Source organism: Balaenoptera borealis (assembly GCF_965194805.1).
Source record: "Balaenoptera borealis genome assembly, contig: HAP1_SCAFFOLD_1798, whole genome shotgun sequence".
Taxonomy (NCBI): Eukaryota; Metazoa; Chordata; class Mammalia; order Artiodactyla; family Balaenopteridae; genus Balaenoptera; species Balaenoptera borealis.
This window is the reverse complement of record NW_028122450.1, coordinates 1-17,657: the sequence shown is the minus strand read 5'-3', so window position 1 is coordinate 17,657 and position 17,657 is coordinate 1. Positions and strand designations below refer to the sequence as shown.

The 17,657-nt window shown below is 39.6% G+C and overlaps 1 protein-coding gene and 1 long non-coding RNA gene across 7 annotated transcripts in view; one reads left to right on the top strand and one right to left on the bottom strand.

The window, feature by feature from the left end:
- Positions 1-13,542, bottom strand: part of LOC309622199 (ELKS/Rab6-interacting/CAST family member 1-like) — a 73,437-nt gene extending 59,895 nt beyond the window's left edge. The window contains exons 1-3 of one of the 6 annotated variants that reach the window (XM_082409328.1): positions 11,678-13,542; positions 8,482-8,556; positions 3,091-3,246 (exon numbers count right to left, since the gene is read on the bottom strand). In XM_082409328.1, the coding sequence (XP_082265454.1) occupies positions 3,091-3,246; positions 8,482-8,556; positions 11,678-11,698 (252 nt within the window). In that variant the 5' untranslated portion in view covers positions 11,699-13,542. The remainder of the gene's footprint in view (positions 1-3,090; positions 3,247-8,481; positions 8,557-11,677) is intronic. The other 5 variants (XM_082409324.1, XM_082409325.1, XM_082409326.1 and 2 more) reach the window with 5 other exon arrangements.
- On the top strand, positions 11,916-16,510 carry LOC309622201. The gene is made up of 2 exons (XR_014240603.1): positions 11,916-12,039; positions 14,343-16,510. It is a non-coding gene; the product is annotated as an uncharacterized lncRNA (long non-coding RNA).
- Positions 16,511-17,657: the final 1,147 nt, after the last annotated feature.

The window sequence follows — 17,657 nt, the reverse complement described above, 5'->3', positions numbered from 1 at the left end:
TCAACAAACATTTCTGTGTGCTCACTGTATGCAAAATACTCGCAGCTGCTAAGGACATCAGTGGAAGATAGCTGTAAACAGCAGCTACTTCCATCCTGTAACACAGATACGTACCCAGGAGCTGCCACATACTGTAATGGTGTAGCATCTTTCATGACATCCCTTTACCAACATCCCACCCCTAACAAACAGAATGCACTAAAAACGCACTGGTGGTATGAATGAATAGTCAGGAGAAACGTTCAAAATGTTCTCACCTCATCAGCTAAAGAACTATGGCTTAAAGATTACTCAAATTCCCAGCTACCTCTAGACCATGTGATCAAAAATAAATATAAAATCTCAGTTTCCTCATCATCTGCATTACTAAATAATCCTCAAATAATGCTATACTGACCATAAAGACTGAGAAAAAGAAGAAAATATCCTAAATAGAAGAGTTTAGAAGCACAAGTTTTCCTTAAAAGTTAGGAGCATAAGGCTTTTGCAGTCAATCCCATGTGAGAACGAACGAGTGTGTCTTCTTGGGTAACTACCTCTCTAAGCCTTGGTTTCCTAATCAGTAAGATGGAGAAAGCAAACCAGTGCCACTGTACTGCGTACAGATTAAACCAAAAAACTGTATAGAATGTTTAGCCTGTTGTTCGACACAAAAAGAAATTAATAATACTAGCTGAGGAAAAAAAAGTTATAGATCAACTTCTCCTCTAGACAATACATGGTTACAACAAACCAAATTGGACCCTTTTAGACAAAATATCTCACTTTTCTATCTATACTATAAAGTGGTCCATAAATAGCAAACACACTAAATTAGCACAAGTGGTTTTTTTTTTTTCTTTTAATGCTGCATTCCAGTCTTATCCTACCGTAATTTTCAGAAGCAGTTTTTTTCCTGACACTTGGGAGACAAATGCGTGCACAGCCTAGTATAGGGCTGTGGAGTGCAGAGCTTACCAGCACAGGTTCTGGAACCAAATGGCTTGTGTAAAAATCAAACTCTGCCTCTTACTAACTGTGCTTCCTGAGCACCACTGTGTTACCTCAGCTTCCTTATCCATAAATTGGGTTGAGAATATACCCACCTTAGTAGGTTATAAAATGCTTATAATAAGTACTCAAGTGTCACCTATTTTATTATAATCATTTTATCACAGTTTGAAATGGAATTTCAAGTTCTCTAGACAGATGACTGAGCTACTGAATAGATTTAGAGACTTTAAGTTTCATGCTACTTCTAACTGACCAGATAACTAAATAAGCTAATCACTTCTATACATCTGTTCCAAAGAAAGTAAAATTTGTTGCAAAATCACCTATCGGGGACTTAAAGATGATGTCTACATATGAAGGTAAAGCACTTCACTCAAGAAATCAGATTCAAATAAACCCTGGGTGATGGACCTAGAACATCTGCACATTCTTTGTACCTAAGAAGAGAAAGAGACCATTCACATAAATCAACAAGTTTCTGGTTAACAGGAAAGGAGTCGAGAAAAAACAGCTTTGAAGCACCATCCACACAGTGACAAAGCAACAATAAAAAACCAGGGACAGGGCTTCCAGAGCACATGAGGGCTCGCTGCACACAGGGTGGCACGTGGGTCAAACCGGTGAACAGGAGTCAGTTAAAGAGCAGAGCAGGCTGGTCAGTGCTAGTCCCGGGCAAAGCTGCCGACCACAGAGTGAAAGTGTGAGCACCCAGAGCCAGAGCAGCAGGGTCCCACTGTGGGATCACTGCACGCAAAGGGTAAATCTTTCGGCAAAGACCTCTGCCTGAAGACCAGCCGCTCTCTTTTTCAGCTCCTCCCCTTGAGCCTCTTTCGAATTTAGCTCCTCCTTCAGTTGCTCTACCTGTCACGACATTGTTATTCTTTTTCACTCATGTGTCAACTTAGGTCTTCTTATTATCTGCTTTTGAGCCAGAGCAGTAACTGGAAATAACAATAACTCATATAACACAATCAAATCTGTTCCCCTAATTTCCTCTTCAAAGGACCCTAGATGGGCTCACTATTTTCACAGGGTAATGGACTGAAATGTGCTAATCAGCAAATGGGAAGCAGAGATGATATTTTATTTTGTTCTCAAGTTAGAATGATAAATCAAAACTAACAGAAAGTTGGATATGTGAATTTTTAAGTTCTAAAAGTTACATGAAATTGGCCGTAGTCATTGATAACAGATTCTTAAAATAACAGAGGAATATTCTACTGACTTATATGCAGGTATGGGTATCACAGAAAGAAGCCAGAAACTGTATCATTAAAGGAACAGTGTTCACTTCTGAGAAATTAGGGAACTAACACAATTGGGATATGGGGGGCAGGGGGAGGGGGAGGAACACTTATTTTCTAGCTAATATTTTATAATTGAAATTATGGTCTTTAAAACACCACAGACCTGATAAACTGATAACTGTAATAAACTAAGTCCTCCAATTTGCCTAAAATAGTTCATAGGATCAAAATAAATGCCTTTGGCTCTAAAGAAGGAATACTGTGACTGAGGTTATAATACAGACTGATATGTCTCAGCGATGCCTATCCTACTGTACATACACCCCAAGTGCACGTGGGAAACAATAAACCTGATACACATGGGTCTTCTCCAAGGGAGAGCGCAAAGGGCTTTCCTTTAGGGAACTGTGTTTGAAGGGAAAACACGATTTTATTTAAGCCATTTCAGGAAAAAAAAGGGGAGGTGGATTCAGTCTCTTAGGCTGAATTTGACTTCTAAATTTGTTCACAAGACATAGAAAACGCGATGTTTCATATAGTGAGAAAAACTCATCTGGATGTAATCCTACTAATCGCCTCAGAAGTACTGGTAGACATGAAATGTTAAACTGTGATAATACACACTTAGCCTCATACAAGTAATTTTCTTTGAAGTGAAATTTGAAATAACTATACAACATCAGTAATTCTGACTTTAATTCTGGGAAAGTTCTATCTGAAAGAATTACGGTACAAGTATTCTTCCCTGAAGCCTGATAAAACAGCGTGAGGTCCATCATCACTAAAGAAGTAGGAACATGCATCAATTTTTCAAACCCCATTTAAAAATCACGGTATCACACACCATGACCTTGTTTTTCATAAATTTAGAATGGCTCCGATAGACCTCCATTTGCCTCATTTCTTCCTCTCGTTCTTCAGTACTCAAAGCCCCGTTCGATTTCAGCATCTGAATCTCCTCTTCCAAGTCTCGGAGCCCACGCTCCATAGAGGAAATTTTTGAATCCTGAGGACAAAGGAAGATTTAGACATTAAAGTATTCGCAAAAAGTCAAGAGAGGTTGCACAAGTCTGTCTTTACAGATGTGAAATTTAATAAAGATAAACAAATATGTAGAAATATTGCAACTGGTGCCTTGCTTCTAAAATATATCCTTCATGGCCATATGGTGGAGAGGAGGAGGACTGAGATCTATACTATGATTTTTCCTCTATCCTTTCCTCTGCACCCTTTTGATTAAAATTGAGAGTATTAACTAAAGAAGTAGAAGCAATGGAAAACTAGTTAAAGTTTCTAAGTACTTTATGGTCAACAAACTTCTAGTGAAAACATCTGTAATATTAACAGTAAAACCTTTTCTAGCTATAATATTTTATCGTTTTACTTGACCCCCCTAAAAGGCTTATTTCTGCCCCCAAAGGAGTGGGGAAAAGAGTAAGAAGGTTTCAAAGATTTACACAATAATGCGTATAACCGTTATCTACAATAATAAAGATCTGATAACGCCCCACTGCAGAAAAACAAAGGGATGAATAATTACGTTAACAGTTACACTTTATCACACAGTGGTCCCGCCTTTTCCACAGTTTTACTTTCCGTGGTTCTGCTTTCTGTGGTTTCAGTTACCTGAGGTCAACTGCGGTCAGAAAATATCAAATGGAAAATTCCAGAAAAAAACAATTCAGAAGTTTTAAACTGTGCACCGCTGTTCCAATCAACATGATGAACTCTCACACCATCCCATTCTGTCCCACCGGAACGTGAATCATCCCTTTGTCCAGTGTACCCGCGCCCGTTAGGCACTCACGGCAGCCGTCTCGGTTATCAGATGGACAGTCCTGGCATCACAGTGCTTGTGTTCAAGTGACCATCTTTACGTGACAGTATTTTATTTAATACCGTCCCCAAAGCACAAGAGTAGTATGCTGGCAATTCAGATTTGACAAAGAGAAGCCGTAAGGTGCTTCTTTTAAGTGAAGAGGTGGAAGTTCTCACTAAGAGAAAAACTCACATGCTGAGGTTTTGCTAAGATCTACAGTCAGAACGAATCTTCCAGCAGTGAAATTGGGATGAAGGAAAAAGAAATTCGTGCCAGTTTTGCTGTTGCACCTCAAACTGCAAAAGTTACGGCTACAGTGCATGACAAGTGCTTAGTTTAGATGAAGAAGGCATTAGATTTGTGCAGTAAGATAGAGAGAGAGAGAGAGAGAGAGAGAGAATGAGACCTATTCACATAACTTCCATTACAGCATACTGTTATAACTGTTCTATTTTACTATTAATTACTGTTGCTAATCCCTTACACACTGTGCCTAATTTATAAAATTAATCATAGGTATGTATAGGAAAAAACATAGTATATATAGGCTTTGGTACCATCTGTGGTTTCAGGCATCCACTGAGGGTCGTGGAACCTATCCCCTGCAGATAAGAGGAGGCTACTTACTGCATTAGTAATCTTACTTATTCGCTATACTTCACCATGCATTTCAAATATCTCATAATGATTTCTAAAAAGAAACGTCACTGTCCTTGTAAATCATCATCACCACGAATATCACCTCCTAGTACAACATCCGTCTATACTCATTTTCTTGGTTTTGTCTGTCACAGTATCTAGTTTATCCCCAGATTACTTTAGATGTCATCAATTACAGAAAAACTCCTACAAAGAATAGATACTTTTACATCTATAGTTGCATATGCTTATTCACCTAAGAAGTAAAGACCTTAAAGAGCATAAATTCAGTATAGCTTTATTTTATTTGGAATTTTAGAGAAACCATTCCTTTAGGAAGAAATTTTGAGACTGACTTCCTCTTTTCACTTTACCTCAAGCCTGTCTTGACTGACTTTCCTTGTTATCTGAGAGTATGCTGATAAGAGTTAAAGGATTTATCATGAGACACTTACAGCTAGCTATTTTTAGGTTCGGGGGAGAGGCGAGGGCTGTACTCCTCTGACTTGCATTGCATTACCTTTAAAAATAACACAACGAAAATTTTCTTTTACAAATCTATTCAAATGAAACTTACATTTGGTTCAAAATTAAACATATTAAATTAACACAATCAGAGACACTCTAAACCTAAACCAGGATTTTGATTTACTCGGTTTAAAACTATCCCGGCCCATGAAGAATAAACAAATAAACGGCTTCAAATGCACTATCTGAAAATCCCAACACAGACAGAGAGGCAGCTCTTGACCAAATCAGACACTCACTATCAAATCATGCACCATAAAATCTGCACCTAAAAAGGGACCATAACTGCAGCTCTGAAAGCCATGAGGCAGAAAAAGAACCTGCCAGGCTACTTTCTGGGATGAGGCCAGAAAATTAACGCCAGAAATGTTGGACTAGTTGTAGCACCGACCAGTACTCAGGCTGGGTTTATTTGAGGACAGCCCTTTCCAAGGAGGCTTCTTACTCCTAGAATGTATAATAACTAAATAAATAAATTCTTTATCATCTTACTACTCTATACTTCCCCAGCCCTGGGTCTCCCATCATTAATCAACCAACCCCACTGAGTCCACTGAAATCCTCTTTTCCTTGTTAAATTTCCCAAATGCTCAACTTTTTTTCAAAAGTTGTCTCCCTGCTCTAAGTAAACCCAGGCTTTCCCAAAGGATATAATTTCCCCCAACGCTCTCCATTGAAGTTCACTAATCCACCAGCATCACAGAGTGGCAGGGACAAGTGTGGGCATCCTCCAGGTTCCTCCATGCTGCTCCCATTTAAAGCTCACACTCCTCTTCACTCTCCCTCTGCACGGCTGCCATCTAGGGGCTTCCCCGTCACTCCCGCCCGCTGAAGAAGTCTTCAGCACCCGGCTGACAATAGATCTCTCCTTCAAATGCCACTCTTGCCATAATCCTAGGATTTCAATGTCCGAATTCCTTGACATCCGTAATGCCAACGCCTTCATCCTCTGGTCCATTTTAGCTATCCAGTTTACAAGACCACATCACCCAGGCCTCTCCTCCCAGGCCTGACACACCGTCACTCACATTAACTGCTGCTCTTGTATCTCACAGAGTCCTCCACCTCCCTAACTTCTACATTTTCTCCCAACCTGTCCATCCATTCTGAATTCTCTTCCCTCCTATCCAGGCTACATTCCTGGACTCATCATCCCAACTACTCCTTCACCTCCACCCTCAATTCACTTGCATCCCAGTAATTCTGCCATATCTACCCAGCAAAACTCTAACCCTACAGCAGTCCAGTAATTCCTCCCTGCTCCTCCACTGCTAAAGGGAAAAGAAGAAGTTAGAGAAGGGAGAAGGAAGCAGAGGGAAGAAAGTGGGAGAAAGGAGGAGGAAGAGGAGGAGGAGAGAGAAAATATTACGTCACCTTGAAGACAGCTGGGCTCTTTTATTGTCCACCATCACCTCCTTTCCCATTTCCCCCAAAGACCAGTCTAGGTCTTCATGATCCTCTCAAGCTCATGCCACACCCTCAGCATCTCAGCTATTTCATCTGCAATTTCAACATAACATCTACCTGACCCCACTGGGCCACCAGAATCTCAGTCTCTTGCTTCTTAGCAGAATGGCTGGAGGTTAACACAACTTAAAATAGATCTACTGCCAGTTAAAACCAGTACACTTCCCTGTGCCATCAAAAGGCAAGCAAAATAATTCTGTGAACACAGGTACACTCGTGTGTTTTTAGGTTCCAACAGGGATCAGGAAATAACATGTACCAATAAACTTGTGGGAAATGTGAGTATGTAATTACACCTTTCTAGAGGCTGTTTACAAGATTATGTTCAAGACTATGAATTGTCTAACTATAAAGAACCCAGAATCCACTAATTTGGTATTTGTTTGGTAAACCCTTTCCCCAGTGAGAATAAAGATGTATACAACAATAAAGACAAAGTTTTAAGAGGAAATCTTCTAAATTAAGAGAACCATTCTGATAACTGTACTTGAGAAGCATCTATTTACATAAAACTATTTATATACCAAAAACTAAAGACTCTTGCCACATCAACAAATATTAAATGAAGGCACATGATGCAAAACACCGTGTCAAATTTTTTAGGGGATACAAAGAAGTTAAAAAAAGAGACAGAGAGGGCAGGAGGGGGAGAGGGAGGGGTCCCTATCTGTAAGAGTCTTCTAGCTCTTGCAAGAAGGAATATGTTGTTAATAAAAATAATAATAGCATAGCAGCTAACACTGACTGAATGTTTACTATGTGCCAGGTCCTGTTTAAAGTGTTTTACTTGTTTTAACTAATTTAAACCACAAAAGAACCCATGGGATAGGTACTATTGTTATCACCATTTATCAATAAAGAAATTAAGGTATGGAGAGGTTAGGTTACTTGTTCTATGTCATACAACTGGTTAAATAAAGCCAGGTTTTGAATCCAGGCAATTTAACACAGAAGGCAAGCGCTTAGTCACCAATCACCATAACGTTCAGCCTAAAGATTTCTAACTACTCAGTAACTTAAAGCAGAAGTTTTCAAAGTATAGTCCGTGAAAGCCTGGGGGTGCCTCCTAGCCCTTTTGAGAAGTCAAAACTATTTTCATAATAATACTATGACTTTATGTGCCTTTTCCACTGTGTTAACACGTGCACTAAAGGTATAAAGGACAGGCAAAAGCGCTCGTGCCTCTGGACAACAGCGCCAAACCGTGCTAGCCGTCAGTGTATTCTTCAGTGTCAGCACTCTCAGACAAAAAAGAAAACTAAGAAAGAACATTTTTAAAACACTGGCTCACTTAGGAATGTCCCTGGTGACTTTTCATATGCTCAGCCCTTGAGTATGTATCTCTGTACCATGCTGTGTGACGACACAGGAAGGGGCCAGGCCCGGCTGCTGCACCTGGGTGTGACGCTGCTCCCAGGACAGCACTGGGTGCTCTGTGAGCTGCAAGCCCAATCAGGTACTTTTTTCACGGAACCCTATTCTTAACTCGAGAGAAGAACTGACACACAAACTTGGTATTTGGCGGACATTTTCTTAAAAACAAATGAAATGAGTCATTTTAAGAGAATAAGGGGCCCTGATATCAAAAGGTTTGAGAACAGCTGACTCCAAGAAATGCTGGACAAGAGGAAACGAAACTGAAGTTCTTTTAATGTGTCATTTTCATTAAGTCTTACTATTTCTTCTCAGTCTACAAAATGAGTGAACTATTATTACATACCACTTTCTTAAACTCACACATTAAAATGTGAAATGACACATAAGATTCCTTAGGAAGTTCTCACTTACCTTCATTTCGATAACAGTTTGCAGAGCTTTAGTTTTGGCAGAATCGGGGGCATTCTCAAATCTCCGATGCATCTCCTATACAAGAGAAGCAAAAAAGAGAGTAAGTGCCCTCCTTTTCACTCTCATTTTTCCAAGAGGGGAGTGGAGAGGCGAGGGAGTAGTAGTTACATGCAAAGATGACTACCCCGGCCTTGTAAGACACTCTGATCCACTTTCTGTCTTCCTGACCTTTCCCTGTGGACCAGGGAGCACACAGACTGCATTCAGGCTAAGGGGTACAGGAGGGTCCCCGTCTCTGCACACCTGGTTATACACGGTAAGTCACACAGACCCCAGCCGCCACAAGAGGTGAAGCTCCAGCACATCCCCACGTTGTGTGTCACTCTTCCACAGGACTCCAAGACATATTATCAGAACTCCAAACAATCCAAAAAGGGGATTAGAAAGAGTCCCTTTTTAAAAGGAGAAATCAGGACTTCCCTGGTGGCGCAGTGGTGAGGAATCCGCCTGCCGATGCAGGGGACATGGGTTCGAGCCCTGGTCCGGGAAGATCCCACATGCCGCAGAGCAACTAAGCCCATGCGCCACAACTAGTGAGCCTGCGCTCTAGAGCCCATGAGCCACAACTACTGAAGCCCGCGCGCCTAGAGCCCGTGCTCTGCAACAAGAAAGGCCACCGCAATGAGAAGCCCGCGCACTGCAACGAAGACCCAACACAGCCAAAAAGAAATAAATTTATTTAAAAAAAAAGAAAAAGGAGGAATCAAAGTAGCCACAGTCCGCACTGCACAAAACAACTGAAAGCATTTGTGTGGACAACCTCCTTTGCACAGCATCCTCCCCCAGAGCAACAACCACCGGGCTACCTACGATGGAAATCTCTCTCCAGAGGGGCTACAATCAGAAAAAAAAAGAAGGTAAGACTGCTGAACAAGTTTCCTAAACAGTCTACAGGTAGCAAATGGCAGAAAAACATAGCTATTTTTTTCAATCCAAATGTCAGTGCGTTCAGGATCAGAAAGGAAGGAAGGAGATGGCAGAATATCACAGTTCGGGTCTTCAAGGATCACCCTGAAGTTACCAGACCTCCTCAGGCTATTTTCTTGTCAGATTCTGGGAATGTCTCTGAGTCAGCCAGTACTTCCCGAGTACCCTGGTACAGCCCCTAGCGATGGCAGAGAATACAGATGGATATTTTCCATCTGAACAGTGCTGGTGAAATTCTAGCCCTGCCCTCTGCTCTGCCCATCTGACATGTATATAGATGTTTACTAGGTCACTCAAACTTATTTCATCCAAAACAAAACTCGTGATTTTCTCCTCTTTAACCTAGCCCCTCCTCTGAAGACTGATGAGTCTTGCCCATCTCCTTAAATGGCATTACCCTCCCGGTGGTTCAAGCCAAACAGCACAATGTCTCCTTTCATTCCTCCCACATCTTCACTTCCTACCACCTTCTAGAGCAGGTCCTAATTGTTCCAGCTTCAAAAGATTTCTTGAATTTATCATTTCACTCCAGTTCCAGTCTAGTTTCAGCCTAGATTACTACAACAGCCTCGAGTTAAGTTTCCTTTCATTTCCTCTGTCCATTTTAAAGAAAGCAATGGTGTACTCTAGATAAAGCATCAACAAATCACGGCAATAGTCTGTTTTCAATCCTTCAACGAGTTTCCTATTTACTTCTCACCCTCTACAAGGTCAACACAATCTGATCATAACAGACAGAAGACTAGCCCTCCTGTCATAAACTATATTAAAATTAGACAAAAATGCATAAAGCAACTGTTTTCAGACGCTGGAAAACAAGCAGCACAGGAGTATGATCCTTGAGAGAAGAGAAACTAACAAGGTTATGGTCCGGACTTGCTATCCAATATGTGATGCAGGGAGAGGAAGACCAAACAGAAAACAGCAGTCCCGCAGAGCTCAGAAGACAGATCAGTGGGTAAGAGTCCCAAAGACAGGAGAAATGTCCAGAGCAGAATGACACAGAGGAAGAAGCTAGCCAGAAAAGCAGCAGTGTCTGATCTGACAGGGGTCCCCTGGAGTCTTTGACCAAATACTAAGCCTGCATGTACAGGGAAAGACTCCACAGTGTCAAAGAACAACTACCAGAGAGCTATGAGTTGAGCAACTACCTGAACTCACATGGGGCTGGGAAGAATTCAAGCTCCAAAGAGCCAGAGTGGAGAGAACATCAGAGGCACTGAGCAGAGACACCAGAAAGGCCACGTCTTAGGAGTAGAGACAGTCTAGCCCTAGAGGGAAGGCTACCTAGACTAGAGCCAACAGAGTGTAAAAGCAAGTCTCGTTAAGGATCGAGTTAATCCACAATTAACCCCTGCAAGATAAAACACTTCATTAAGACAGTAAAATGCAGAACACATTAATCCAGGACAAAATCTGAACACATTAGTTCAGGCCATAATCACCTCTCACCTGCATTAAAACAACAAACTCATCAGTTACCCCCCAGCCTCCAGTCTGTCCACACTGAATCTACTCCCTACACTGTAAACAGGTGATAAATTGGGCACACAGATATTAGGGAAATTTCCAAATGCTTTACAGTGAAACTATTACAATTTCATTTTAAACTCTAGCAAGCTTATCAGCGATATATAAGGAAAGAAATCCATTTGAATAAAAAAAAAATCCTCCTCTGCTAAGGAACTAGGGTGCACTTTAAACCATTCGCAGGCATAAAGCTTTCCTGTTAAGATCTTGTAAAACCTATCAGTCGTAACAGATCTCCATTCAAAGGCCTGCGCATTAAAGCTCATTATGAACACCTCCTGCAGTCAGTGGGCTGACCAACTCCCCTTTCCCAGAGAGCACATCGAGCCTCTGACTCCTGCACCGTTAATAAAGGGAGAGGACTCTGGGAATAAAAAAGAATGTACCATTCAGACAAATGTAAGAAGTCGAATGTGCTAGTGCTTGCTTTATTTTGCTCTTTTTAGCCTGAAAATTTTCACTCTACACAAATTAAAGAAAGCCCAGAGATTCATACAGGTAGAATTATCTGGATCTTGTTATACTGTCAACTGTGGTACACGGTAGAAAATATGTTCAGTTCCTCTCACTGATTTAATAAAGAATAATGACTAGAGAAAGAAAACAAACAAGTTAGGAACAAAATTTCTCCGTTGTTAGTAGTTTCTTTCTTTTTAAAAGTAAGTCAACATTTACTTACACAACTGAGAGAAAGGAGCATTTGTGACTGAAAAGTAGTACTTATGTCTGAAATTTCTTTCTTTCAAGTTTCAGGTTTTAGCCTCCAGCACCCTTGGTTCAAGGCTAGATGTCCCTTCAGCAGATTTCAATCCTCCACACAAGTTCTGGGCTTACTGTACTCCACACGGAGAAGTGAAGAAGGAACCCTCACTGCTCCTCCTGTACCTCAACTCCGCCGTTGTCAGACAGCACTGCACTTTGACCCTTTACCATCTCAAGTAACAGCATGCTTCTGAGAAAACATATCTTCCTGTCAAAATGGAAATGAGGTACAAATGACACAACAACAACAAAAAAGATGAGGAAGGATAACCTGAATCAGTAAGTTATGCGATGCAACTGTTCACACTTTCCAAAATCACTAGGAAAGGGAACACTAACTAGGGACCTTTTTTCTTTTTGAATTCTTCCTACTCTTTGTCCAAGGTTTCTATTTTTTTTCTATATATGTTTATTTCTCTTTTCTTCCCTCTAACCTCCTCTGCTCTTACCTGACAACTGCCAAAGATACAGATGGGCATTCCTCAGACATGTTAGAGCCAAAATTCCTAGCCTAGAACCTAGTTAAAGAATAGGGCTTTTTTTTTTTTTTCAAACATCTTTATTGGAGTATAATTGCTTTACAATGGTGTGTTAGTTTCTGCTTTATAACAAAGTGAATCAGCTATACATATACATATATCCCCATATCTGACACCTTTTTTTTTAACATCTTTATTGGAGTATAATTGCTTTACAATGGTGTTAGTTTCTGCTTTATAACAAAGTGAATCAGTTATACATATACATATGTTCCCATATCTCTTCCCTCTTGCATCTCCCTCCCTCCCACCCTCCCTATCCCACCTCTCTAGGTGGTCACAAAGCACCAAGCTGATCTCCCTGTGCTATGCGGCTGCTTCCCACTAGCTATCTATTTTACGTTTGGTAGTGTATATATGTCCATGCCACTCTCTCACTTTGTCACAGCTTACCCTTCCCCCTCCCCATATCCTCAAGTCCATTCTCTAGTAGGTCTGTGTCTTTATTCCCGTCTTGCCACTAGGTTCTTCATGACCTTTTTTTTTTTCTTCTTAGATTCCATATATATGTGTTAGCATACTGTATTTGTTTTTCTCTTTCTGACTTACTTCACTCTGTATGACAGACTCTAGGTCCATCCACCTCACTACAGATAACTCAATTTCATTTCTTTTTATGGCTGAGTTAATATTCCACTGTATATATGTGCCACATCATCTTTAGCCATTCATCTGTTGATGGACACTTAGGTTACTTCCATGTCCTGGCTATTGTAAATAGAGCTGCAATGAACATTTTGGTACATGACTCTTTTTGAATTATGGTTTCCTCAGGGTATATGCCCAGTAGTGGGATTGCTGGGTTGTATGGTAGTTCTATTTTTAGTTTTTTAAGGAACCTCCATACTGTGCTCCATAGTGGCTGTATCAATTTACATTCCCACCAACAGTGCAAGAGAGTTCCCTTTTCTCCACACCCTCTCCAGCATTTATCGTTTGTAGATTTTTTGATGATGGCCATTCTGACTGGTGTGAGATGATATCTCATTGTAGTTTTGATTTGCATTTCTCTAATGATTAATGATGTTGAGCATTCTTTCATGTGTTTGTTGGCAATCTGTATATCTTCTTTGAGAAATGTCTATTTAGGTCTTCTGCCCATTTTTGGATTGGGTTGTTTGTTTTTTTGATATTGAGCTGCATGAGCTGCTTGTAAATTCTGGAGTTTAATCCTTTGTCAGTTGCTTCATTTGCAAATATTTTCTCCCATTCTGAGGGTTGTCTTCTCATCTTGTTTATGGTTTCCTCTGCTGTGCAAAAGCTTTGAAGTTTCATTAGGTCCCATTTGTTTATTTGTGTTTTTATTTCCATTTCTCTAGGAGGTGGGTCAAAAAGGATCTTGCTGTGATTTATGTCATAGAGCGTTCTGCCTCTGTTTTCCTCTAAGAGTTTGATAGTGTCTGGCCTTACACTTAAGTCTTTAATCCATTTTTTTATTTTTGTGTATGGTATTAGGCAGTGTTCTAATTTCATTCTTTTACATGTACCTGTCCAGTTTTCCCAGCACCACTTACTGAAGAGGCTGTCTTTTCTCCACTGTATATTCTTGCCTCCTTTATCAAAGATAAGGTGACCATATGTGCGTGGGTTTCTCTCTGGGCTTTCTATCCTGTTCCATTGATCTATATCTCTGTTTCTGTGCCAGTACCATGCTGTCTTGATTACTGTAGCTTTGTAGTATTGTCTGAAGTCAGGGAGCCTGATTCCTCCAGCTCCATTTTTCGTTCTCAAGATTGCTTTGGCTATTCGGGGTCTTTTGTGTTTCCATAAAAATTGTGAAATTTTTTGTTCTAGTTCTGTGAAAAATGCCAGTGGTAGTTTGACAGGGATTGCATTGAATCCGTAGATTAAGAGTAGGGCTTTTAAACCTCAAACACTGCTGCAAATCTTAACATGAGAGCAGTTGCACTAAACAAGGTTTGTTGACTAAAATATTAAAGAGACCAAAATTAACATACGTGTAAATGTTTTAAAACAAATTAGTATTTTAATTTCTGTTTTTTGTGTTTTTTTTGACCATGTCGTGCATCATGCGGATCTTAGTTCCCCGACCAGGAATCGAACCCGTGGCCCCTGCAGTGGAAGCACGGAATCCTAACGACTGGACTGCCAGGGAATTCCCAACAAATTATTTTCTTCATCACAATAGGATCTACATTTCAAAAAAACAGGAGCAAGTATAGAACTGAAATATTTATTCAGCCTATAGACAATGCTTTGGTATGCATATGGATAGCCGATCCAAAAATTCCATAGCCAATTCAGGTATGTTCTGCCAACAGACTGAGAACCAAACTTTGGTGTATCACGGAATCACCTGTAAAGCCTGTTAAAACTCCATATGCCTGGCCCCAGGCACTAACCACGTCTTGACTCTAGTTCAGTATGTGTCCAACAGATGTCTTCACGCTTCTATCCATCAAAGGAAAGGCACTCCAGTAAACAATACAAAATCTAACAATAAGTCACGTAACAATGTAATTTCAGTACAAACAGAAAATACAATGCTTAATTTAATTTTTGTTTTTCTTCTTTGGCTTTTATTTGGGGGAATTATTTACCTGCTATCTACAGAATCATGTTCATAAACAAAATGGAAAACTAATCACAAATGTTCCTGGATATGAGTGCCATTTTAATGTTACTGTATTTCATCAAATCTAAGATGCCACTGATTGTAAGGTAAACCACTGTTTAATGTGCTGGAAAGAAAAGAAGGAAATGCCTCCAAATAAACCATGACCCAAGCTTCTATCATTCAGAATTTTTATTTTATATTGATTGCAAGACCCTTTTTTACTTATTTAACCATAAAGTTTAATCATATATCATTTTGAACTGTTTTATAACTTTCTCCATACCAATAACTGTTTCAATGCTGGTTCACAGCATAATATTACTGAAGACATACTGAACAACAGCTAAAGTTAACATGAGAAATAGCAACAATACTCACAACATTGACTAAAATGAGCAGCTGTTAACTGTTTGTGAGTACACAGGCAAACAAATCAAGCAGGACTGTGGCCTTGCTGACAGAGATTTTAAGATGCCATCAAGGATAAGACTTATTAACTCAATTTCATACTGTTGAGATGGGAAAAACTATGAGTCCTGGAACTGATGAAAACCCGCTTTTTTAAAAGATGGACAATAATCCAATAATAATAAAATCTACGGATATCCCAGTGTTGCCAGCTCTCAATTCTTTCTGCCTTTCTTGACACACTAGTGATATAATGCACAATAGCCATTTCAGGTCACCACTCACCCAACCTAGAGTTGTTCTTTATCAGACTTCCTTGTTCACTCGTAATTTTCCCTCCCCCATTTATTCTCAACACAGCCAGAGTAGATTTTAAAAGCTAAACTAGATCACTCCCTTGATTAAACATTGGTGCAGTTTTCTCTTGCACTTTGAATAAAATTGTTGCATTACCTGCAGGGATCCTGAAGGCAAGTGCTTTGTCTCCTAGAGGGCATGGATTTTTGTTTTGTTCACTGCTACTATATTTCCTTGTGCTCTGCACATGGGTTAGTGTCCAATAAATATCTGATGAATGCAATGAATGACTCTGGCCCTGGCTACCTCTTCAACCTCTCATCTCATGCCTGTTTTCCCCTTAGACAATATGCTTTTGTCCTCTAGTCTCCTTGCTGTCTCCTGAAAACTTCTCATCCGGCCTTTGAAACTGTTAACCTTCTTCATGAAATGATTTTACCCAAATGCTCAGCAAGACTCTTTCAACTTTCTTCAGATCTCCCTTAAAGGGCACCTCCTCAAAGATGCTTACTTACCCTGTTTATCCCCTCTCCCAACATAATTAGACTCAACTAATTTATTTCCTCTCATAATTATGTTTATTGTCTCTCACCAGATTTTTAAGTTCTAGGAGGGCACAGACCATGTGTTCTGACATGAAAAATGTATACCCAGCGTGTATCCCAGGGTCACATACATTCTAGAAGCTCAATGGATGTTTGTTGAGTAATGAGCAAAGAAAGGCTGTGCCGAGTGCCTCTAGCACCTTGTCACTCTGGAAACAAAACAGTCAAGCCACATGTTACAAAGCTTTACTCCAAATTACCATTTTAGCTTCTGTTACCTGTATTTTCTAACATACACAAATTTAATGGTTTAAGCCTCTTGCTATGGCAATAAAAGATTCTTTCCTGTCTCAAGATTGTATTAAAACCTTTTTCTTACATTCTCTTCTAGTGTTGTTATTTTTTAACAAGTAGCTCTTTATTTCATCTAGAACTTAATTTGATGTAACTATGTACTGTTTTCCAAATAGATGGCGATTATTCCCAAACATGTATCATATGCTTAAAACTATATTATTTCTGGTTCTATTCTGTCTCATCAATCTAGCTATCTATTACTGTGCCAGTACCACAGATTTTAATATCACTGGGTTTAAAACACATATATCATGAGCTGCTTAAACAAGTGTTCCCGCACTGTTCTCCTTGCAAAGAAACTGCAACATCATTTGGGCACGTGTCAAGAATATTCCTATTGGGATTACACTAAATTCACAGAGTTGGGGGAAAGCAGCATCTTTATATTAATGTTCCCATCTACATTGTAATGAAAATTTAGCCCTATCCTTTCCATTACCGTTACTGATATTATTTATTCCATTTTCCTTATCTAACAGCACTGCCTAACACTTCCAGAATAATGTAAATACTGATGAACAGTATCTTTGCCTCTCCCTAACTTTAATGGATGCGTCTTAGTATACGTCAGAGTAAGCACAATTCTGGCTACTAGTTTAAAATATGTTTATAATACATATTTACTGAGTTGTTTTATTTAAATCATGCTATAAGGGTATCATTCCATTCTTATTTTTAGTTCATTTGGTTTAGTTTTCAAAGTGTCTAACATTTTATCTAACATCTTTGAGATAGCTATCAAACACTACGAGGTTATCTTTTCCTTTCACCTATTACAAATTATAACTGTGAATGACATATTGAGCCATTCTGGATTCCTAGAAGAAACTCCTTTTGGTCAGAATATTATCCTTTTATCATAATGCTGATTTTATCTGCCAATATCTTATTTACAACTTCTATACCTAAACTCATAAGCAAAACTGGTTTGGGGTTTTAGTTTGTTTTCTAACCTTCGTTAGGTTTTAGTATCCAGTGGTCACACTGGAGAAAAAAGAATTGGAAAAGCTATCCTTCTTTCTGTAAGCTCCAGGCTTAAACTTCTTTCCCTACATTTCAACTTATTCAACCAACATTTCTTGAGTACCCACTGTGCATTTGTTAAGACACTGACAAGATAAAATTTCATATATATATATATATATACACATCCTTGGTGCAAAAAATTAAGTG